This window comes from Leopardus geoffroyi, chromosome A2, assembly GCF_018350155.1.
Source record: "Leopardus geoffroyi isolate Oge1 chromosome A2, O.geoffroyi_Oge1_pat1.0, whole genome shotgun sequence".
NCBI classification, from domain to species: Eukaryota; Metazoa; Chordata; class Mammalia; order Carnivora; family Felidae; genus Leopardus; species Leopardus geoffroyi.
In genome coordinates, this window is record NC_059331.1 from 167,723,503 (window position 1) to 167,748,242 (window position 24,740).

The 24,740-nt window shown below is 42.4% G+C and overlaps 2 protein-coding genes across 9 annotated transcripts in view; one reads left to right on the plus strand and one right to left on the minus strand.

The window, feature by feature from the left end:
• Window positions 1-4,359, plus strand: part of RNF32 (ring finger protein 32) — a 51,639-nt gene extending 47,280 nt beyond the window's left edge. For both annotated transcript variants that reach the window (XM_045496309.1, XM_045496314.1), the window contains one exon: window positions 3,932-4,359. In XM_045496309.1, coding sequence (XP_045352265.1) covers window positions 3,932-4,084 — 153 coding nt within the window. In that variant the 3' untranslated portion in view covers window positions 4,085-4,359. The remainder of the gene's footprint in view (window positions 1-3,931) is intronic.
• The window catches only part of LMBR1 (limb development membrane protein 1), a 199,813-nt gene that overhangs the window by 40,287 nt on the left and 134,786 nt on the right, over window positions 1-24,740 (minus strand). For 3 of the 7 annotated variants that reach the window (XM_045496299.1, XM_045496300.1, XM_045496302.1), the window contains 2 exons: window positions 9,493-9,654; window positions 4,475-6,369 (listed from right to left, as the gene is read on the minus strand). The exons of 1 other annotated variant lie outside the window; for it this stretch is intronic. In XM_045496299.1, the coding sequence (XP_045352255.1) occupies window positions 6,284-6,369; window positions 9,493-9,654 (248 nt within the window). In that variant the 3' untranslated portion in view covers window positions 4,475-6,283. Of the gene's footprint in view, window positions 1-4,474; window positions 6,370-9,492; window positions 9,655-21,284; window positions 22,534-24,740 lie in introns of those variants that run through there. 3 more of the 7 variants (XR_006716685.1, XM_045496301.1, XM_045496305.1) reach the window with 2 other exon arrangements.

The window sequence follows — 24,740 nt, forward strand, 5'->3', positions numbered from 1 at the left end:
AAAAAAAAAAAAAAAATACAGACACAGAAGCAGTGAGGTGTGGGGTAACGAAAATGATCTGGGGTTCCATGCTGGTGATGGCTGCTCCACTCTGTGCATATACTATATATCAGCAAATCATATGCTTTAAGAGTGAGTTTTATAATATGTGAATTACATCTCAAAGTAGTTAGGGGCAAAAATTGGGAAATACCTTTAAAAGTCTTAGGGTAGCGAAGGCCTTAGTATGACACCAAAAAATTATGGGAAACTGCACATTTTGACTACTTCAAAATGTAAAGTTTCAATACCACAAAAACCCAATATTGGACAAGTTTAAAAAACAACCAGGAAAAATACACACATCAGAAGGATAAACATTTAATATCCATAATATAGTTTTTAATAAAACAATATATTATGAAATACCAGAAGAAAAATGGGCTAAGTATATTTAATACTAATTCACAAAAGTAGAAATACAAACAGCTGATAAAATTTTTTTTTAAATTCCCAGTAGTTATTAAAAATGCAAAGAAAAACAATTAAATGTTTGCCTCTCAGGTCGGCACTCCTGTAAAAGACCGGCAAAATCCAGTGTTAGCTGGAGAAACACATCTTCACGTGCTGTTGATGAGAGTATATTGATAGGATCTTTCTGGAAGTAGTCTGAAAATGTGCATTCCCTTTGATCCAAAACTTTAATACCTAGGAACTGGGTGAATTTGTAACTTAGAGTAAGAAATACGTATTTGGGCTTCCTCCCCATTCCTGGCACGGAGATGAAGCCTGTGGAATTTCCTAAAGCGATAAGAAGATAAAGGTGTCTTTTGATATGCGTAAGGAGCCCTTTGGACCACACCTGAGCTTCCGTGAAAAAGCTGTCTTTGGGAAAGCTCCTGCAGCAGGCCAGTGGGAACTACCACCTTCAGTCCCACCCTTCCGACCCGTGGGGAGCAGGGAGGCCTGGAGCCTGAGGATCGCTAGTGGCCAATCCTGTCCTCAATCATGTCTGTGTAATGAAGCTTCCATTTAAAACACCCTAACTGGGGCGCCTGGGTGGCGCAGTCGGTTAAGCGTCCGACTTCAGCCAGGTCACGATCTCGCGGTCCGTGAGTTCGAGCCCCGCGTCGGGCTCTGGGCTGATGGCTCAGAGCCTGGAGCCTGTTTCCGATTCTGTGTCTCCCTCTCTCTCTGCCCCTCCCCCGTTCATGCTCTGTCTCTCTCTGTCCCAAAAATAAATAAACGTTGAAAAAAAAAATTTAAAAAAAAAATAAAAATAAAAAATAAAACACCCTAACTGAAGGGGTTCGGGGAGCTTCCGGCCGGGCAGCACCCGGAGGTGCGGGGCGGCTGGTGCACCTGGAGGGGGCAGGGAAGCTCTGGCCCGTGCGCCTCCTCCGTCCGGCGTTCCCGAGCTGGACCCTCTGTCACTAGCAGGTAATCTGGTAAGCGCACTGTTCCCCAGACTTCCGTGAGCCGCCCTAGCAAATCACTGAGCCAGAGAGAGGTGGGAACCTCTGACTGATAGCTGGTTGGTCGAAGCACAGGGGACAGCCCAGACCCGCCACTGGCGACGGAGGCGGTGGTGGGAGCCAATCTTGGACTGAGCCCTTTACCTGTGGGGTCTGCACTAACTCCACGGACACGGCGTCAGAAGGAAATCAAATTGTGTGACACAGATAGGTATCCACAGAGAACCGGGAGAAGAGGCTGGTGCGGGAAAACCCCCCCACGTGTGGTGGCCAAAAGTGAAGTACTGAGAGTGCAAAAGAAGAGAAGCTTTTCATCACAACTTTCTAAAGCGAGAATAGAACAATGTGCTAAGACATATGTAAAAAGCTATCTGTGAGGACGTATAGCCATTCGACGGGATACAACAGCTACGGCTACTCAATAGGACAGACCGGCTCCAGCCCCTCAAAGCCACAGCGTGTCCCGGGTTCGCAGGGGCCACTGTTGGCAAGCAGTGTATCTTTTAAGAAGAGCTCTTCAAGAGAGAAGACATTAAGACATTCACCCAGGAGTTTCCGTGACTGATCAAACTTCCTTCCTCAGCTTCGTATTTAAATCTCTACCTCCTCACATTCAGACACTGACGATCTTTCTGGTCCTCCGAAATCACGCACATCAGGTGCTGCCGCCCTACTTCTCATCACCCATGCTTGGGAACTTAACTTCTCCAGTATGTTTAGGAGAACAGAACACCAAAATCGCACCGAAGAAGAAGTGGGCTTCATCAGAATTTCCGAGTTGATCACACTTGAACTTGAAGACACTTTCACCGAACTGAATTACGCAGAGCTGGAAGTTAACTAACTTCTCTTCCAAAGTAGCTCCCAGATCTCTTCCTCCAAAACAAAGGGATCAATCACCTAGTTTTGAAATTTTATAGCCCACTTTTTAGAGCTTTAGCAACTTCTACTGATTTTAATTATGTGTTTTGCAGTGCAACAAGTAATCTGCACGTATAATACTTAGGCTTCAGGGGTGTTTGCAGTGATGAATTTTACCTAAAGAATATTCAAAAGCCAAAATGTTTTTGTATTCATTCATCTTTCAACTAGATCCTGAAGCTGTATTTTTCAAACTAAAGTTTACGATCCATTGGCATTAGTGGTCTGTGTCTAGTATCCTAAAAAAAAAAAACAGAAAATGCCAGCGTGCATCACATACTAAAAGTAGGTACTATTTCCTTAAATTGTCGTTCACATGTATACAAGCGTTTGGGGGTTACAATGAAGAGTGTATTTCTTCCTTTCGTCAAAGAGCTGGAAAGCCACTGCTGTGAAGGCTTCTGTCTGCCAGTGAATTCACCAGTTGACAATGGCCATTCACTCTTCCAAGAACTGTGGATTAGGCTGCCCAGACCACAACTGGGTATAGCTCAGTCGTTTTATGGAAAAGATTAGAAAAATCAAATAAGTAACTCAAAAAATTCGATGACACCCGTGATTTCAATTGTTGATGGTACATTTTAGCTGTAACTGGTTGCAAGAAATTGCTCTACCAAGAACTCCACAAAAAAAGGGAGAAAACATTCACTTCTTCCTCAATTCAACATCCCACCAGAGTCATTACTGCCTTTTAGAAAACTGAAATGGAAGCATCCTACACATACGCTTAAGTTTCAGCCACGATGGCATTTAAGATTTAAAACTCAAACACGCATTTGAATGCTTATAAGACAAAGTATGAAATCACCTTTTGTAAAACTTTAATTTCTAAGACATTAAAAAGTCACACTAGAAGTGTCTCATAGAAACAAACAGAACCAACAGATAATTTGTAAACAGAACACTCTAGTAAACAAAAATGATTTACCAGTGCATCTAAACATCATCTTTAACCCATACCAGTCTTTAGTATAAAAGTCATTGAGTGCTGTACGTAGACTCATATTAAAAAAAAATATTTTAAGAACTTTGTCTTTATACATTAAATGCTGCGCTAACAACAAAGAAAGCCACGTAGGGTCCCCAAAGCCCACGTTGTAGGCAGGTTGCGGGGTGAAGGAGGACCAGGGCGGTCCTCTGTGCCCCAGCAAAGTGAGGCAGACGTCGAGGCCCCGAAGATCAGGTGCGTACAGGGTGAGCCACTAACGCATCCAAGAGTCAAAACCAGGCAGAAGGTTTCATTCTCGTCCACTAATCAACCAACCGCTCAGTGTGGCACCAAAGGAGCTAGCATGTGCGTGTACGTGTGGGCACACGTGTAATTTTCACATAGTCTCACTTCGACAGCAGGTCTGTTTTTGCACAGAATATATGTAAGGCTAAGTAAATACTGAATCTAAGAAATACTTGGAAACATCAGTAAAAATTGCAAATGTCATAATCTATAAGATGTATCGTTTTAAAATTACTTAAGTACTGCAGAAGCAATCAAAGATAAGAACTGGCCAAGTCTCCTCACGCAACTTTGTAACTACCTTGCCTAATGCCCTTTGCAGGTGGATCCTAAGGTGAGACTAAGCGGAGCATCTGACAGGGCGGCCGTGGACGTCCTCCCAGCCGGCAAGAACGAAATGGCGGCCCCGGGCCTATCCTCCTTCTCCAGCTCCACGAGCGCAACAAAGGCAAGGCCCGCAGGGCGCCTGTCCTGACCAGAGCCCAAGTGCTCAGCCTCTGTGTGCCACAGCCCGTTTCTGTCGCGGCCTCTCACAGCCGGCCTCCAGAGCATCCAACAGGAGCACCTGCGTTTACAAAGTCTGTCCCCCAAGAGGAAGTCTCTGCGTGTAACCACGGATGCGCTGTTTGGAGTGGCTGCAATCATGAGGCGAACAGGGGATACATCAACCTGCATTTGTTCCCACAAAAGGGGTCTGAGGCCCCAGGCTCACAACCGTCCCCCCACGTGAGGTGTGTCCTTGGTCCCAGAGCCATGACGATGCATCCAGTAGCAGCTGTAGGAATTTATGCTACATTTCACCGCTTACTAATCCAAACCTGGCCTAAGTTTTCCGATGGAAAGAAACTTTCAAATGAACAAAGAATTGATACAGACATTGAAAAGTTTAATATTTGACTCAGAAATTCTCAGACATCTTACAAACACCCAGGAACTTCCCATGGATGTTAAGTTACAAGTGATGTTCTTTTACTGAAAGAACTTTCTTTTCTCTTCTTTCCTTGACCAGGTCTGTTCAAAATATGGATTGCAAGCAAGTTTCAGTAAAAATCAAAGCTTGCAATTAATGTTTAAATAGGTGTAATTATCAGTGAAATTAGGAAATAGCCATCTTCTGTTCATTTGCTCACTATGCAGGTCTCATGCTGAGAGATTCCCAATGCTACACTGGTGGTATTTACTGAGTGTTGTTTAGAATCACAAAATGGTCTTTTATTTTACAACGAAGCTGCATCTTAACAAGCAGAGAAGCTCAGAAGGAAATGCAGAGGTATAAATAAAGGAGAGGTATACTCAATGGAACTGAGGAATATACAGATTAATTTTTCTTATTATTTTGGCTCCAAATGGAAATTTTTTATGTCAAATATATACAGCCGGATTTTCATAAATTTCTCCAAAAAACAACTCGAGAAAACTGTTCTTTTACTTTTGTCTGAACACAGACAATCTATTGCCATACACATAGTGCATGTAAACGTAAGTGTTTCCGGAGACTGCGTAACTATGAATTGTGTGCAAAGGGGCTCGTGTCACGTGTCTGCATGCACAATTTTCAGTACCCTATCCTAGTGCCTGGTAACACAGAGTACAATTTTATAGTTTTATTCAGTGGACTTAAAGTCAAGAAGCCATCCCAAGAATTATTTACAATTCAGTAACTGAGTGATTATCTGATCACGATACATCGTAGAGCTAGTCTTACATCATGAACGCTGATACTGTGCACCTGGGTGGTAACCTGGTAACTTTTATAAATCTGAGGTTTAAATCGGCATATACGAAAGGAACCAAAGCCTGAAGAGTGTGGTGACAGCGGGGTTTCTACCACAGATGATTTGTAGTTTCATAATGGGACACAGGAGAACAAGGAGCTGAGAGATATCTGAAGAAATGCTTTAGAAAACCGAGTGTACACATAGCCTATAAGGCAAAATCTAAGTTACAAGTGTATTCAACACCGGCAACTATGTTACGAGAGGTAATACTGAGTCGCATACACGTGAGACGTCGGAGAACGGTGACCACGTACTACTTCCGGCCGAGCCGACTACACCGCGCGGTGGCAGGCGTTCCCACGTGTTCTCCCACGGATCGGGTTTTAAAAGAATTTCGCCTTTCTCCCTGGACTCAAAGTCCAATCGCTATCGCCCTGAAACAAAAACCGGAACTAGGCTTTTGTCCTTTTCCCTAAGGAGGGGAGAAATCTCATTTGCAAGCGCTGCCGTTCCCATGCGCCTCCGCAACGGGGGCAGCCGTAAGCCTGCGTGTCTGCAGGGCCTTCACTTCACAGCCAAGCACCAAGGATGCCTTCCTCGCGGCCTTCTCCGTCTTGAATAAAGTATATCATGGGATTTAACTGAATTCTTAGAAAGCCCCGGAGTTGGCCTTAAAACATGCTCGTCTGGGTCACTGTACCAACCGACGCCAGCACCCGCGTCCACAGAAGAACGTGCCGCCCCGAGGAGCCTGTCTGGCCGGCGAGTAGGGCGTCCGCACGGAGTGAAACGGACACGTGGCCTGTGGCGGCCGAGTTCTTAGGAGACTGTGAAAGCGGTGGCGCCGCCAGGCCCGGGCGCTCACCGGGAGGCACCGCCGGGGGCGAGTCATTTCTGACCGACGGGGCGGTCGGGAGCCGGGGGCTCCCGGGTCAGTGGCAGAGCGCTGCGCGTTCTCACAGTGCTTTGTGATGCCCGTTTGCAGACGGCTTTGATGTTTCTGAATCCCTTGACGTGTCTGATAAGTGAAGCTTATGCAGCCCTGCAGGAAAATTAAGAAAATGGTGAGAAAGGACGTACTGTTGCGCGCCTGCGCAGACGGCCAACAAGGCAGAGTGTCCGGTGTCACTGAGGAAGCTGGGAGGTGCTGGCCAGGCCCCTTAAGGATGAGAGACCTCTTCTCCCCACTGGGGGCGCCCGGGGGCCTAAGCGGTAGACAGCGGTGTCTCAGGAAGCCACGCCTTCTCCACAATTCTGCGCAGCTCTGGGGCCCGTGCAGGCTTCCGCTTTCTTCAGTTCACTCCCCCACCCCCCCACCCCCGCCCCGTGCCCCTCCCGCCCCCCGCCCCCCGCCCCCGCACCGATCCCAGGAGCACGCTCTCTCACGCCTCCTCCCGCAAGCTCATCCAGACAGACCCAGTGTGCTTCCCGGGGGACCTAACCGGACACAAATATGATGGCGTTCTTGTTTTAAAATACACACATACAAGTATACACACAAGAAAACATATGGAAAGACATACCAAAATATTAAGCATGTCATTAAAAAGAAAAGCAATGGAAAACATGATCAAAAAGAAAAAGACAAGAAATGGCAAAATAATAAACTGAACATAAATAATATTTCAATATTCAAAGATAGTTCACAGAATAAGAAAGCATCACTATCTTCTAAAGTTACATTAGTTTCCTTCTGTATCATACATCAGTCACTCACATAATGCACCTGACATACACAACTGTGCCCTCCCAGGGATAAAAAGTAGAAGATAGTTCATGTGGCACCAAAGCTCTCAGCACTTACTAATAAAGTGAAGCACAAAGATATTCAAGAATATATAACCAGTCCATCTATGGAAAAGATTCTGAGGAAACATTTTTATGAGGCTCAGACCTTTGTTGACACCTCAAAAACATACTTGGATGAGGTTTTTTCCCCCTAAGATTCCAGATAGCTATCTACCTGGCAGTTAAGCAATTTTACATCCCTCTTAAATCAACACAGCACTCTGAATTTTAAAGTTTCTATCACCTGCATATGTTCATAAAAGAAAAGCTAAAATTGAGTCTGTGTATGATGGATGAATGGGAAGGAAAAAAGAAATCAATCTAACATAAAAAAGAGTTCTGATCCCAGGAATGGCCAAACCATTGAGTGACAACAGGAACCCACAGCTGCTGGGGAAGCGTGTTTCAACACGGCCTGCTAGAGAAGGAAGTAGGCGGACAGAGAACCAGCGGGGTAATCACGCCCGAAGCAAAAGGGAATCCCCTTTTAGGACACACTTCCAGTTGTTACTTCTAAAACTCGGGGGCAGCACAAGCTACGCATCTTAAAAAAAAAAAAAACTACAATGTCTCTCTGTGCGGATACAGTCACCTCCACCGCCATCCAGTGTTTGTTTATATACCCGGAGTACACCAGGTACTCTATGAGACAGACACTGTCATTGTCAATGGACATAGCACCAGAGGGGAAAAGCCTACAAAAAAAAGAGGGGGAAAAAGGAGACAGTTAAATTTTATAATCAAATTACGATTCCCAGTGAAATTAGACTGAAGATCTCAGATGAGTCACACATTATTACATATACTTAATATAGAGGATCTTTTTCTAGGTATGATTCATGGCCTCCTTAGGCATTCCGAAGAGTAACAGAAAACATCTGGACAAAAAACCTTAAGTCCATCTAGTGGTTTTACACAAGTCTTGATAATTCTATTGCCTATTATGGTCAAAGGGCCAACACAACATACATGACTTCACCTTAGGTTAATGATACTTCCCTACATTAAAAAAAGTTTCTTTAGAAAGATGATATCCAGAATACTTAACTCAAAACTAAGTTTACAGTAATTCATCTACAGCCATCTCATGTCAGTGACTAGTCAGTGGGAATCGACCTGACATTATGGCTAACTAACCTCACTGACGCTACCACGGGCTTCAAAATGAAGTTCTCACTTGAGACATTTGGCAGGGAGAGCTATGGATTCCCACGTCACCTTACAGATTTTTACCTTGTCGGTATTATGAAATTTAGGCATGAAAATCCACAATTATCCGCTGCTTCTGCTGAAATGAGATGTCACTTTCACTTCTAGGCCACTATTTCACCAATCATCCCCTCACAAGGTGAACTTAAAGTAAAATACATATGAGTAGATAATCTGAAACCTTTTTTCCTTCCCAAAGGTCATCCCTTCAACCACAGAGGTTGGAAGAATTTGGTTGGGTGAGAAGCTTCATGTTGCTCAGAAGGTGGAGGTTATCTGGACCTTAATCAGTACGGGGCCTATGGCAACCACTACAAGCCACAAGAGAACACAGACTATAAACATTCAAATGATGTCAAGTTAGGTAAACGACCTAATGTTAGGAGTCCCTACAATAAATCGCTGCCTTTCCCTTCTTTTATTATAAAATTACACACTCCAAACCCAAGAGGGTTTATATAGCAAGACAGTTTATATTGCCCTGGTATTCCTAAAATATAAAGCCTGATGTATGTTTAGTACTAATGTTGAAGTAAGCATGGAAAACACATTTGATAAGTTACATTTATTCCCTTTATACCTTAGCCAAACCTAAGAGTTTTTTTTAATACTGTCACAATACATGTGACTCATGGACTACATGATTCAGGAATGCCCTCGCCCATATTAATGACAAGAACACTAATATTTTTATCCTGACTTGTTTGGCTTACGGAAGAGAATTATGGATCAGCTTGATATTGTAAACTCCAAGCCTCAAAAGAGATCTGCAACTAAAAAACAGTAAGAGGTGTCGTTACCAAAAGAGAAGTTTAGCCCATTATTACCCTCACCTCACCACAACCACCATCGTCTTAACGATAAAAGAGCTCATCTTATTGAGCCCTTCTGATGTGCCAGGACTATGCTCAGGCCCTTATAAGAAATATTTCAGTTAATATCCACAACAAGAGAAGAAGGTATTATCACCATTTTATAGATAAGGAAGCTGAGGCTTAATGAAATAATTTTACACAAGAGCACAACCAATAAGGAGTGGGTCAGAAATGTGACCTCTAAGGTGTTACACATCAGGAAAAATGAAGAGATGAAGACTTAAAATCAATTCATATGGCAAAATTAAAAATTAGTAGAAAGCGAGAAAAATACCCATAAACCTCAGGATTACCTAGGGCCTTGAAAAGTTCTTCTCGTACAGCAGAGGTGAATTTTCTGACCAGACACAATGTTGTCACAATAGCAAAAAGCAAATTGTAGGATAATACAATATAGAAATTTCCCAGCCAATTAAACCTTCCAAAGTCTCCAAGTAGATCAAATCTAGTGATTCCTGTTAAAAATAAATAAAATAGCCCTTAATAAAATCAGGTACAATATATTTAAACACGTTACAAAATAAAGTACAAAACAGATCAAATTCCATGGACTTTCTCATTTCTGTTAGTAGGTATCCTAGTTGAAATCCGTAATTGTTATCCTGGGGAACAACCTCAACCAGCTCTAACCTACTCTGTCCGGGTGGCACGGTCTCTTGGAAGCGGCGGGAGCTGGAGCGAACACCCCTGACACTCGGCACGTTCACACTGACAAGACATCCACTGTGCCGCTGCTCACGGGGAAAAAGCACAACGTGCTCAACTGAGTCTGGAAACAAGAGTCGTGGAGTCGTGGCGGACCGAACACCTGACAAACTTCACGCTTCGCACCTCCCCACTGCTCGGTCCCCCTCTCCATGCAGGTCCCAGGTCGAACGTCACCTCCTTAGAGAGGCAACTGTCCCCTCCACATAAAACAGCCGGACCCCTCCATGGCCGGCTATCCCAATTACGTTTCTTTGTAACACAACACTACTTGAAACAATTTCTTTTCCTTTCTGGTGTCTTTACTGCCTACTTTCCCCACTGGAATGTAAGTTCTATGAGAACAAGGACTTGGTTTTTTTCACTCCTACGTTCCCAATGCCTAGAGCCATGCTTGCCCATACTTAATAATTACTACATAAACGAATAAACTAACAAGGTAATTCTTTTCTAGGGTAAATTAATAGGGTAGTTCTAATAAACTAAGAGGGGAGGCAGGGGAATATTATTAATCTGAACTGGATGCTCCAGGTTTGTGGAGTACAATAACAAACCTAGAAATGCAGGATAGTTATATACATTGAAGCTATTTAAATTCACCTAAACTGATTTTTAAAAGCAAGTCTTGGGGCACCTGGGTGGCTTAGTTGGTTAAGCGTCGGACTTCAGCTCAGGTCATGATCTCGCGGCCTGTGAGTTCGAGCTCACATCAGGCTCTGTGCTGGCAGCTCAGAGCCTGGAGCCTGTTTCGGATTCTGTGTCTCCCCCTCTCTCTGCCCCTCCCCTGCTCATGCTCTGTCTCTCTTGCTCTCAAAAATAAATAAAACATTAAAAAATTTTAAAAATTAAAAAATAAATAAAAACAAGTCTTAAATACATAAAAAAAAAAAAAAAGTCATCCTATTCAGTGATAATGTACCTTAGGCCAAATACTTATTAGAAAGAATGTGTGAATGCCAGGAATTTTTCTGACCACTGGTAAATAAATAAGTAAACAACATGCAAGTAGTCAAGTGACAGATGATGGGACTGGTGACAATCTTCATGGAAGAAACTGAAGAGCCACTTGGGGCCTATCATGTAAAATTTTAACCATAGAGGGCTGTATAAACAAGATCATATTACCTTTCTTTTATGGGCGGCCTAAGGATTTCAGGAGTAACCAAACTCCATTTCATTTTATCAGCTGACTGTTGAACTCAGCTCTCACCCCCACCAAAGCAACCCCATCACCTATTACAGGGACGGCTCTACAAAAGCAGGGCAGAGAGAAAACAGGAAAACCTTCATATCCAAAAGTATCACAAAAATAGGACGTTTCAAAAAGTATTTCTTTAACAGTCACACTTACACAGGGCCAATGTATTTGAATTTGAGAGACAATAATCTATCATGATATTTTAGAGAGAAGATTAATGAAAACATACGATAAAATATCATTTTAAAGGTGAAGGGATAGGGCACCTGGGTGGCTCAGTCACTTAAGCATCCGACCTCAGCTCGGGTCATGATCTCATGGTCCGTGAGTTCGAGCCCCGCACCGGGCTCTGTGCTGACAGCTAGGAACCTGGAGCCTGCTTCAGATTCTGTGTCTCCCCCTCTCTCTACCCCTCCCCCGCTCACGCTCTGTGTCTCTCTCTCGATAATAAAATAAACGTTAAAAAAAAAAAAATGGTGAAGGGACCCAGACCCCAGCAGAGGACGCAGCACAGACCACACATCAGGAGTCACAGCACCAATCACAGCTGCTGCTTCTCAGATAAAAAACTTGACTGTGTTAAGGGGAGTACATATCTAATTATACATTTTATTTTTCACACTAAGTACCATTTAATTTAACCTAGGAAGTTATCCATAGACAGGATACAGTCCTTCCAAAACACACTTCAGCGATTTCAGACCAGGCTTCCCAGATAATTAGTTTATTTGATGTTTAGGACCAAACTCCTTTGAGAATCTGGTCAGAGCCATAGATCATTCCACAAGAAAAACACAGAGATGCACACAGACACAAAATCTTGCATATGATGAAATGATTGACGGAGAAAGTGACCGATCATAGAATAAAACCCTGTGCAGATTCTCCAGAAGAGTCTTACCTGGTTTCAGAACATTTTACTCATATACCATCATTCACAAAGAAAAAATCAGAACATATATACCCAAGATATGTGTATCTAATTATTTTAAAACTATGTATGTACTACTCACTGACTTTCACATTACACACAAAGAACAGACTTTAAAAATAATAGCAGTAAAGATAAATACGAGTTCTCATGGTTTCTTCATAGCCCAGTGACTTACTTAGTGAACCTATGGGGACAGACCACTTTGGACAGCATGGGGACATGCTAACCAGTAACTCCGCCACCACCCTGGACCTGGCCTATGCACCACAGGGGGGACAGCAGTGCCACACACTGAGTACAGGGGCAGTGGAAGGTATGTGACATACAGCTTCTCGGCGGATTCAACTTGGTACCCTGAGAGTCAGGGCCAAGACTTCATATGAAATCCCAGACAGAGAGCAATCTCCTTATGACATGTTTGGTCCCAGGGACATCTCAGGTTGACCTCACAGACATACAGGAGCCCGTTGCTACAGTGCAACAAAGCACTAGACAAAATATTAGGTTATAGGGGCTAGTTCTGAAGACACTGCCGTTTCAAATTTAATCTTTTAAATATCTAACTAACATGGTCCGACTAAAAGATCACTCTGGACAACACATGCAGCTCTTTAGTCCTGAAAACCCCGTATAAGACTGAACCTTAAACAATAACCCCTAAACCAACATCTGAGAGGCTATGTCACAGCAATTATTAAATTGTAAAATGTACTTTTTTATTAAAAGTGCCAACACTTAGGAAAAAGTAACAATACTTAAAATTTTAACTTTAACATTTATTGTAAAAATGTATAATACTTCAAAATCTCCATTTCTGGAGAAAGATATAAAAGCATACATATTAAGGCAGCTGCTTTGGATTCTTTGTCTCCCTCTCTCTCTGCCCTTCCCCTGCTCACACACACTCTCTCTCTCTCAAAAATAAACATTAAAAACTCTTTTTAAAAAAGGGTATTAAGGTAGCAAAATTTTAAGATAATACTAACAAAAAAATCAATTATCAAATGTTATTAATAACTCTGCTACTCAAATACTGAAATGCTCATTCCCATTCAAAAGTTATTTCTTTAAAAGATAAGTAAAACATACACCAGCTAAAGGCCTACTTAGTTAAGCATGGCTAAGCATAAAGCCATCTTATCACTGAATAAAATGATCTTCATGACAAACCACGCGTCGGTTCCGCCCACTAAGATACAGTTAAAAACATTTTATGCATAATTCCTTGAATAATGGAACTTATACCTTCACAAGAACCTCATTTCAGGGAAGACCTGGTTACTCCACCTGCCACACGAATCATGAGAACCCACCTTCGTTAGCCCACCTGAGATGCCTCTGATTTCTAGCAAGCATACTCTGGTTCCTCACTAGCATGAAGACGTGGAAAGCCTGACACGCTTAAGGGATCATTAAAGCAACTTTATCATTAAACCACGTGTGCTGGCATCCCACACAAATGGCTGACATGATATCCATGGCTTTAAGGTAAGACTGCCAAAAGGAACACACACATCTTGTCATAAAAAAATAAATTTAGAAGTTAAGTGTTCTCTGACAAAACACTGGGATCAACACGTTTTTCCCTCTGGACTCTTACAACGGTCAAATTATTATCTTGACGAGGTTTTCGAATTCCCTTCTCTAAACCACACTGTTGGAATAAACTTATACCTAAGGCAGGCATCAAATAATAAATATGACCTAAAGGGTACAAAATAATAAAATATACAATCCTTTTTAAGCATCATTAATTTCAGGGTTAATGTATATAGGCCCATTGCCAACTGTTTTATTTATTCAAAAATAAAGTCATTCTAAAATTGAAGAGAAGGTCCACTTCTGGGGTGGAATAGAGAGGATCCTATTAAAGCAAAGACTTCAACTTTTCACTGTTCTTACTTTGCAAGTAGATTTTCATTAAATTACATCAACCAGGAATACTGACTTCAGGTTTGGGCCAAGATGGGATAAAAGAGACCAGATTTTCCCTTCATACCTGAATTAACCAAAAAAACCTGGACAAGACATACAAAACCTTCATTTGCAAGACCCTGGACATTAAGCAATAAAGGGCAATAACGCGACAGACAAGCAACAGGCGAGCCGGGCCCTACCTCTGCCACAGCTCCGGCCTGAAGAGGCCTTCCGGGCTGCAGCACAGAGAGTAACAGGGACAGGGACCGGCCATCTTGCTAAGTTGAAGAGGTGCAGTTGGAACCTGGGGACCGCAGGGTAGACAGAGAGTCGCACGGGGTGGGGACCCAGATGTGTCGAAGAAGCTCTAGAGTATTCAGCAGGGAACGGGCCCACTCATGCTCATGGGTAAACAACTGAACCAGGAATGACCCAGATGACAGAATGAGTAGCAAGGACAATTAACTAATCATAACTGTATACCTTGTATTTCAGAAGCCGGAAGAGTGGACTTGTTCAATAGAGACACAGAAGATAGAAAACAGACCCAAACGGACCTTCTACAGAGGAATATTACCATGTGACACATGGAAAACGCACTGGATGGGATTAGTGGCAGATCTGACACACCAGTAGAAAATACTCAAACGAAATACAGAAAGCAAACCAAGACAAAAAATGAACACAGCATGAGGGAACTATGAATTAATTTCAAACGAATGATATGCTTGTGGTAAGAGTTCCTTACGGAGAGGAAAGAGAACAGGAAGGAAAAAGCATCTGAAGAAATAATGGCTGAACACCTTCCAAATCTGATGAGAACTATATACTTACAAATCAAAGAAGTTCAACAAACTCAATGAACAAAAATCTGAAGAAAACTACACCACAGCACATCATAATTAAACTTCTTAAAATCAGTGATAAAGAAGAAAAATCTTAAACATGGTCATATGGAAAAAAAGAGATCAAATTATCTTTTTTTTACACAAATTAAAAAAACAGAAGGTTTCTTATCAAATACTACAGAAATGAGAAAAGAGTCATATAACATCTTTAAAATATTGAAGGAAAAAGTTAATCTGAAATTCCATATCCGGTGAAAACTTTAAAAAAATAAGGCAAAATAAAGACATTTCATGTATACAAAAAGCGGAAAGAACCCACCACTGGCAGACCGGCATTACGTGGGATGTTGAAAAAAGTCCTCCAGACAGAAGGAAAATGTATCAGAAGGAAATCTAGATCTACAGAAAGCAATGAAAAACAACAGAAATGATTACTATGCAGGTAAATATAAAAGCCTTGTTAGTTTTAAATCTCTTTGAAAGATCACTGTTCAGAGCAAAATTGGAAACACTGTATTATAGGGTTTTTAACGTGTACAAATACAATTTATGATAACGAGCATGAAAACAGCCAGGGGAGAAATGGAAATACACCGTGAGAAGGCTCTTATATTAAGGGCTATGATACCACAAGAAGGTGGACTGTGACATTCAAAATGTATACTATGAACCAGAGAGCAGCTATCCAAATACTACAACAAACAGTTATAGCAAACAGGTCAACAAAGGAGATAAAGTAGAATCAGTTTTTTTAATGCAACATATTCAGAAAAAATGAAGATAAAGAAGAAAAAGGGAACAAAGAAGAGATGAGAAGAAACAGAAAATAAAGAACAAGATCGTAGATTTATTTATTTATTTATTTATTTATTTATTTATTCAACGTTTATTTATTTTTTGGGGGGGACAGAGAGAGACAGAGCATGAACGGGGGAGGGGCAGAGAGAGAGGGAGACACAGAATCCGAAACAGGCTCCAGGCTCTGAGCCATCAGCCCAGAGCCCGACGCGGGGCTCGAACTCACGGACCGCGAGATCGTGACCTGGCTGAAGTCGGACGCTTAACCGACTGCACCACCCAGGCGCCCCCAAGATCGTAGATTTAAACATATCAGTAATTGCACTCAAAGTAAACGGTCTAAACATCCAAATTCAAAAATGAAGATTAACAGACTATATAAAAAAGCAAGATCCAACTCTAAATTATTTTTTTTTTAATTTTTTTTTTCAACGTTTATTTATTTTTGGGACAGAGAGAGACAGAGCATGAACGGGGGAGGGGCAGAGAGAGAGGGAGACACAGAATCCGAAACAGGCTCCAGGCTCCGAGCCATCAGCCCAGAGCTCGACGCGGGGCTCGAACTCACGGACCGCGAGATCGTGACCTGGCTGAAGTCGGACGCTTAACCGACTGCGCCACCCAGGCGCCCCTCTAAATTATTTTTTTAAACTTTTTTCTTTTTTTAATGTTTATTTTATTTTTTTATTTTTGAGAGAAAGAAAGCACGTGCATGTGAGTGGGGGAAGGGACAGAGAGAAAGGAGAGACAGAAAGGGGGGACAGAGAGAGAGAGAGAGAGAGAGAGAGACAGAGAGAGAGAATCCCAAGCAGGCTCCACGCTGTCGAGTGCAGAGCCCTACGTGGGGCTTGATCCTATAAACCATTAGATCATGACCTGAGCCAAAGTCAAGAGTCAGACACTTAACTGACTGAGCCACCTGGGTGCCCCTCTACATTATCTTTAAGGAACCAACTATTTAAATACAAAGACACATGGGCACCTGGGTGTCTCAACTGGTTAAGTGTCTGACTCTTGATGTCGGCTCAGGTCGTGAACTCATGACAGTGAGAGATTAAGCCCCACATCAGGCTCTGTGCTGAGCGTGGAGCCCACTTGGGATTCTGTCTCTCCCTCTCTCTCTGCACTTCCCTCCCTCCCTCCCTCCTTCCCTCTCTCCCTCTCCCTCTCAAACATTTTTAAAAGATAATTAATAAATATAAATAAATATAAAGACACAAACAGGTTAAAAGTATAAGAATGGAGGGGCGCCTGGGTGGCTCCGTCGGTTAAGCGTCCGACTTCAGCTCAGGTCACAATCTCACAGTGTGTGAGTTCGAGCCCCACGTCAGGTGATGTGCTGACAGCTCAGAGCCTGGAGCCTGCTTCGGATTCTGTGTCTCCCTCTCTCTCTGCCCCTCCCCTGCTCATGCTCTGTCTGCCTCTCTCTGTCTCAAAAATAAATAAAAACATCAAAAAAAATTTTTTTTAAGTATAAGAATGGAAAAAAGTATACTATGTAATTGTAATCAAAAAAATAAAAGCTGACATGGTTATATGAATGTCACACAAAGTAGATTTCATAGCTAAAAAGATTACCAGGAATGAAGAATGTCATCATCATTAGCCTAATTATAAAGGGGTCAATTCATCAAGAGAATGTAACAGTCCTAAATATTTATGCATCTAATAATACCAGAACTTCAAAAATACATGAAGCAAAAAAAAGAAATGTAGGAAGAAATAAATAAATCTGCAATTGTGGTAGATTTCAAACCCCTTCTCTCAATAATTGATAAAACAGATAGTTAGAAAATCAGTAAGGATACAAAGAACTTGAGCAACATTATCAACTAAACTGACCTCATATTTATAGAACACTCTACCCATGAATAGCAGAATACACCTTGTTTTTAAGTACACAAAGAAGATACATGAGGACAGACCATGTTCTGGGCCATAAAGCGAGTCTCAATAAATTCAAAATGATTCAAGTCATACAAAACATATTTCCTCACCATAATGAAATTAAATTCGAAATCACTAACAGACAAATATCTCTGGAAAATCCTCAAATATTTGGAAACTAAATAACAGACTTCTAAACAATCCATGGTCCAAGAAGAAATAACAAGGGAAGTCAGAAAGTATACTGAACTGAATGAAAATGGCAACACCTCTGATGAAAATTCAAGGGGGTGCAGCCAAAGCAATACTTAGAAACTCATAGTGTTCAGAGGCAATGCTAGAAAATAAAGAAGATCTCAAATCAGGGAACACAGCTTCAATTTTAAGAAAGCAGAAAAATAAGAGAAAAATAAACCCCCAAATAAGCAGAAGAAAATAAATAATAAAGAGTGAATCAGTGAAAGGAAAAGAGAAAAAGAACAGAGAAAAATAAATGAAACCGAAAACTGGTCCTTTGAGAAGATCCATAAAAATCAATAAACCTCCAGCAATACCGTTAAAGAAAAAAAGACAGAAAACACGAATTACCAACATCAGCTATGAGATAGGTAATTATCTCTGCTGTGCACGGATACCTCCATCTATATTAAAGGGATAATAAAGGAACCTTACGCCAAAAAAAAACTTGACAACATAGATGAAATAAATTCCTCAAAAGACATCAACAAAGCTCACTCAAGAAGAAATAAATAAGCAGAGTAGTCCTCTACCAATAATATAAATTTAATGTGTTGTTAAAACCTCTCCACAAAGTAAATTCCAGGCCCAGATGGCTCCACTGATTAACTATTTCAAACGCTGAAGGAAAACACCCAATTCTATAAAAACTCATTGTCTCTGTCCATTACAGCCGCTCTAACAGAATAGCACACACCGGGCGGCTTATAAACAACAGACATTTATTTCTCACAGTCTGTGGCTAGAAGTCCAAGATGTCCGGTGAGGGCCCACTTCCTGTTTTACTGACAGCTATCTTTCATTATAACCTCCCATGACGGGGAGGGCAAGGGAGCTCTCGGGGCCTCTTTCATAAGGGCCCTAATCCCACTCATGGGGGCAGAGCTTCACGACCTATCACCTCCCACAGGCCCCTTCCTCCTAATACGATCACACTGGGGATTAAGCTTCAATGTATGAATTTTCAGGGAGACACAAACATTTAGTGTATAGCATTCATCCAGCAATTTGAAGAGGAGGAAATACCTGTGGATAGTTTCAGTGAAGATAGCATTACTCACGTAAGCAAAACCTGAAAAAAGATATTAACAACAACAACGAAAAGAGAACTATAGATCTATGCACTCGTACAGATGCAAAAACCCTAAGCAAAATTTTATCAAATTGAACCCAACGGTAAAAAAAAAAAAAAAAATTACAAAAAAAAAAAAAAAGGATAATATGTCATGACCAAGTGAGGCTTATCCCAGGATTGGGATTAACACTCAAGATTGGTTTAACACTCAAGACTCACCCAGGGTAATTTAGCACACTAACCAGAGTCTAAAAGAGAAAGCCACAGGATTAGGTCAGTAGATGCAGAAAAAGCATTTAACAAAACCCAGTAAACATTCCCGATAAAACTCCAGCAAAGTAGAAAAGAAGGGAACCTCCTCGACCTGGTGAAAGGCATCCACCAAAATAAACAAGCTAAAAAACACTACAGTTCTTATCAGTTAACAGAAAAGGACAGAATGCTTTCTTCCTAGGGTGGAAACAAGCCAAGAATGTCTGCTCTCACGACTTCTATTCAACATTGTACTGGAAGCTCCAGATAATGCAACAGATGAGAAAAATAAATTAAAGCACCCATGTTGGAAAGGAAGAAGTAAAACTATCTTTATTCACCAATCATTAATCATAATTATGATTAATCATCAACGAAAACCAACAAAATCTACAAACCAGATACTGTTACTAATAAGTGAGTTTAGCAAGGTTGCAGAATAAAAGACCAATATACACAAATACACCAGCAATGAACTGTTAGAAATTAAGTTTTTAAAGTAATACCATTACAATAGCATCAAATGTCCTAGACCTAAACAAAAACGCAAACACGGCCGAGACAAATTAAAGAACTAAGTAAGTATACAGTGTTCAGGGACTGAAAGATTCAGTGTTGTAAAGATGTTAATCCTCTCCAGTTTGTTCTACAGACTCAACACAATCCAAAATCCTCGCAGACATTTGTGTAGAAAATGACAAGCTAGTTTAAAAAGTCACAGGGGAATGCAAAGGACTTAGAATAACTAAAACCACTCTCAAAAAGAACAGACTTGGGCTTGGGGATGGGGGTGTGGGGGGAGAACGGACTTCACCGCCTGATCTTAAGTCTTACAATCAATCCACAGCAATCCAGACAGTGCAGTATTGAACTAGAGACAAATAGAGACATCAATGGAACAAAATAGAGTCCAGAAATAAACCCACACCCACACATACATAGACAATGGATTTTCCATAAAGTTCCCCAGGCCATTCAGCGGAAAAATGAATAGACTTTTCAAGCAGTGGTGCTGGAATAACTGGCTACCCATATGCAAAACAAAATGAATTTCAATGCATCCCTCATCCAATATACAGAAATTAACTCGAAATGAGTCATGGATCTAAGTACAAAACCTAAAGATATAAAACATCTAGAAGAAAACATAGGAGATAATAATCTCTGTGATTTGGGGTTAGAGAAAGATTCAGTAGCTATAACACCAAAAGTACAATCCGAAAAGAAAAACTGGTAAATTTGACTTCATCAAAATTAAGGATATTGTCCTTTGAAAGATATTGTTAAAACAATAAAAACATAAGCCAGCAATTGGGAAAAATATTTGCAAATCACCTATCTTGATAAGGAACTTTTATCCAGAAGAGGTAAACAGCATCCAACACTCAAGAATGAGGAAACAACCCCCATTTTTTTCAATGGGCCAAAGATCCGAAGAGATACTTCACCAAAGGAAATACACAGAGGGCAAATGAGCACTTTGGTCATCTGGGAAATGCAAGTTAAATCCATAAAGACATATCACCACACACCTATTAGAATGCCAAACATTAGCTCATGGACTATACCAGGGCAGGCTCCCCACACACTCGTGCTGAGAATGCAAAATGGGTAAGGACTCTGGAACAGTTTGGCAGTTTCTTAAAAAGTGAAGCGTACACGAGGCATTCCCTTTCCAGTTATTACTCAAGAGACAGGACAGCGTGTGCCCACACAGAGACTTGCACGTGAAAGCTCAGAGCGACTTGACTTATAACAGCCGAAAGCTGTAAACAACTCTAACGTCCTCTGGTGGGTGACAGGATAAACAAATCGTGGTCTACACGTAAAAAGAAACACTACTCAACAATAAAAGATGAACTGCTGGGGTGCCTGGGTGGCTCAGTCGCTTGCACGGCCCACTTCGGCTCAGGTCATGATCTAGTGGTTCAAGCCCCGCATCTGGCTCTGTGCTGACAGCTCAGAGCCTGGAACCTGCTTCGGGTTCTGTGTCTCCCTCCCTCTCTGCCCCTCCTCTGCTCAGGCTCGCTCTCAATCTCAAAAATAAAAAATTAAACAATTAAACAAAAATGAACTGCTGACACATGCAACAACCTGGGTATGTCTTAAAATAAATACGCTGAGTGAAAAAAGCCAGACAAAAAACCAGTACGCATTGTATGATTTCATTTACATACACTTCCAGGAGACATGAACTAATTTATAGTTACAACAAGCAGGTCAGTGGTTGCCTGGGGATACGGGGGGGGGGGGGGGGGGGGGGGTTGGTACAGCGGGACAGGTGTGTGGCAGGGACCACGTAGGGCCAAAAGGAAACATTCGGACGTGACAGATAATGTTCACTATTTTGATTGTGGTGATGGTTTCACACATGTACAAGTAAGTCAAAACTTGTGGGAAAGAAAACACCCTTGTCAGTTGTACGCTTTAAACATGTACAGTTTATTGTATGTCAATTATACTCAGTAAAGCTGTGAAAATACATCGATCAGGCTGCAGAATATAAACCCCATATCGTACATGCATCTCTCAGTTTATGGCTCTGGCAACGAGATTTAATTAGAAATTCTGTACTTCTAAGTGTTTGCTGTCGTGTTCCAAGTTAAATGTTTATAGTATTTTCCAGTCACTCTCATATTCTTACGCTGTACGGGTGTGTAGGCGTTATAATGTAAGAATGTAAGATATTTATTCCCTTTATAGAATTGACAGCCTTCCTAAGAAGTGCAGACCTTCACAACACACTTCATGTTCTCCTACCTCTTTCCAGCACAACTAAATGTCTTTGTACAGAGTAAAATGGGAAGCGAAAAGCATGGGTTCCCGCACACGCACTAAAAGCTGTGTGCAGACAGATCATCCCTTTCTTCAAGGAGCTCACAGCTTTATGGAGGGAAGAGAAAAGTGAGCCCTTAGATCACAGCGTGCTCGGTGACGGGGCAGACACGTGCAGAAGGAAGAGGGGGTGACGGGAGAGCACACAGGCTCAGGGAAGACTTTCTCTCCGGAGGTGCTGGCTAGGCCGAGTCTCGAAGGACGGGTTAGGTGAGCCGCGGAATGGGCGGTGCACACAACCGCTCGTGGCAGATGAAGTCACACGGTTCAAAGGCACGGGAAGTACAGCAGAGTCCTCTGTGCTCAGCCAGGACACCCGAAGAACACCCCGATCACTAACGGTGGTTCCGATGGCGGGGGGGGGGAGGGGGGCTCGGAGCGGCAGGAATCGACGCCGGACACACGGGCAGGGGCTAGGTTGCAGGGACCTCCGGTGCCACCATAAGGAAACAGAACCTGACTCTAATGGCCAAAGTCCTCGAAGCACAAAGAGCAGGGGAGTGACAGGATCACAGTGACATTGGAAGAGAAGGGGAGGAGTGCTAAACTGGCCACTGAAGCTGGAGTGGGCTGTGCCTGGAGAGGAGGGAGCAGGGAGGGTGCTCCCGGTCCGGTTCTGCCCATCCTACAGAGACCTCGGCTGCGACACTAGGGTAACAAACAGAGAACACTCAAAAGTTGACTCGCAATCATTAAAAATAAGTAGACCTCAAGTTCAGTTAGATTTTACCACATCAGGGACACAGACGAGACAGCATGTGTTTCTGTCCACTGTTCTACTGTGGGAGGGTGTTCAGCAAAATAATAGTCTACTGAGATGAAATTCACGTATCATAAAATTAATGACTTCAAAGTAAACAGTGCAGTGCACTGAGTACATCCGCCATGTCGTGTCTATCTATCTAGTTCCAAAACACTCTAGTTCCGACACTCCACAGCAAACCCCAGACCCATCAGGTGGTTTCTCCCGATCAGCCCTCCCCCAAATCCCTAGCAACCACTAATTCACTTTCTCTCTCTGCGGTGGAGTTTCCCACTCGGGACAATTCATGTAAACAGAATATTACAATACGTGGCCTTTTGTGCCTGGATTATTTCACTCAGCACAATGTTTTCAAGGTTCATCCATATGGTATCACTGTACCACTCCTTTTTCCTTTTTTTTGTTAACTTGTGGCAAAACACGCACACAACACAGAACGTGCCATCTTAACCATTTTCAAGTGCACAGCTCAGCAGTGTTGAGTGCATTCGTGCTGTTGCACAATGAACCTCCAGAACTTTCATCTGGCAAAACTGAAGCTGGACGCAGTAAAGAACAACTCTTCACCTCCTCTCCCCGCCAACCTGGCCCTGGCACCACCCCCGCTCCTGACCCTGTGATCGAGAGACTCTGTGATCCTGACTCTCAGATCGAGATCTGAGATCGCAAGATGATCACACAGTACTGGTTTTTGTTTTGGGACTGGCTTATCTCACGGGGACACCCTTCCTTCTTATGGCTGAACAGCATCCACCGTATTACGAACCACGATGTGTTTACGCACTGAACTGTCAATGAACTGTTGGGTTGCTTCCACCTTTTGGCTGGCTATTATTATAAGGGTCTTTGAAAATAATAAAACTAAGATACTTGGTCAAACAAGCTTGGAACATGGAAATAAAGGCAACCAGGATGGAAGCAGGACGCCTGAAATTTCTTCACCGATTCTGAGGCCACAATCCACACTCAACATGGGGCACCCAGTGACACCACAAATATTTATTAACTAGATGCTGGAAGGGATAAAAAGATGCATGAAATATGGTTTGGTCCTTTAAGGGATGTGAAGTCTCTCGGGAAAGCCATACACACACGTAAGTATAACACAAGGCTGAAAGCGTGCCCAGCTTCATGTGTGACCAGTGTGTGACTTGGCCTTAGAGGACGGGGAGGAACCCGAAGACAGAGAGACTGAGGAGAGAGGGCTGGGGGAGCAACGTGAGCCCAAGCTCAGAGAGGGAGAAATGGAGTTGTAAATATCACACCAACTTTAGTCAAAGACTATTTATATGCTACAAATTCATTTGGTCCTAATATGAAGGCAACTTAATTTAGCAGTCCAGACGAAGTGGAGTATGTGAATTTTAATAAAGTAAAACCCAGTGAATGAGAATGATAATCACTGTCCAAGAAGCACCTGAGTGCTGATTTTTCACACAGGTGAAGGGTTAAGCCCCCTCAAAGCGGGCAAGAACGGTCTACTCTCTTCCTGAAGGAAACATCCAGAGACGGGGCTTCCGCAGCGTCTCCCAGTAACACTTCCTCGCTCGGAAAAGTAAACACTTCCGTTCTCCAGCTTTGCTTTCGCTCCCTACTCTATTCTCCTCAAAGAATGAACACCTGTCTAGAGTCCACCTCATGAACATTCCCTAACAATAAAACATTGTTTTAAAATCACACACTCAGCTCTCTCTGCTTGGCTGTTCACACAAGTCTCATTCTTTTCACTTTTTTGGTAAGGGAAACGGGAAGGAAGAAGCAGACGTGTGAAATTGTTAGCAAGATGAAACTGAGTGTCGCCACTGGGTGTCGGCATGAGGAGGGAGAGGCATCTAACATAACTCCCAGGTTTCTGCTTTGGCCCTTTAGATAGAAAGTGGCCAAGGACTGAAGGGAAGTACAGGGGAGGGAGGGAGGGACTGACGGACGGACGGACGGAGATACGCACACACACAAGTATAGATCCTACAGTAGGGATGGAATACACAGTTGGGATAACCTGCTCTTAGCCCAGGGGTAGGTGCTGGGTTGGAGGTTTGGGTTTGGGGACAAGTGTAGGCGTGTAGTCGAGGAGCAGCAAAAGAGATAGATA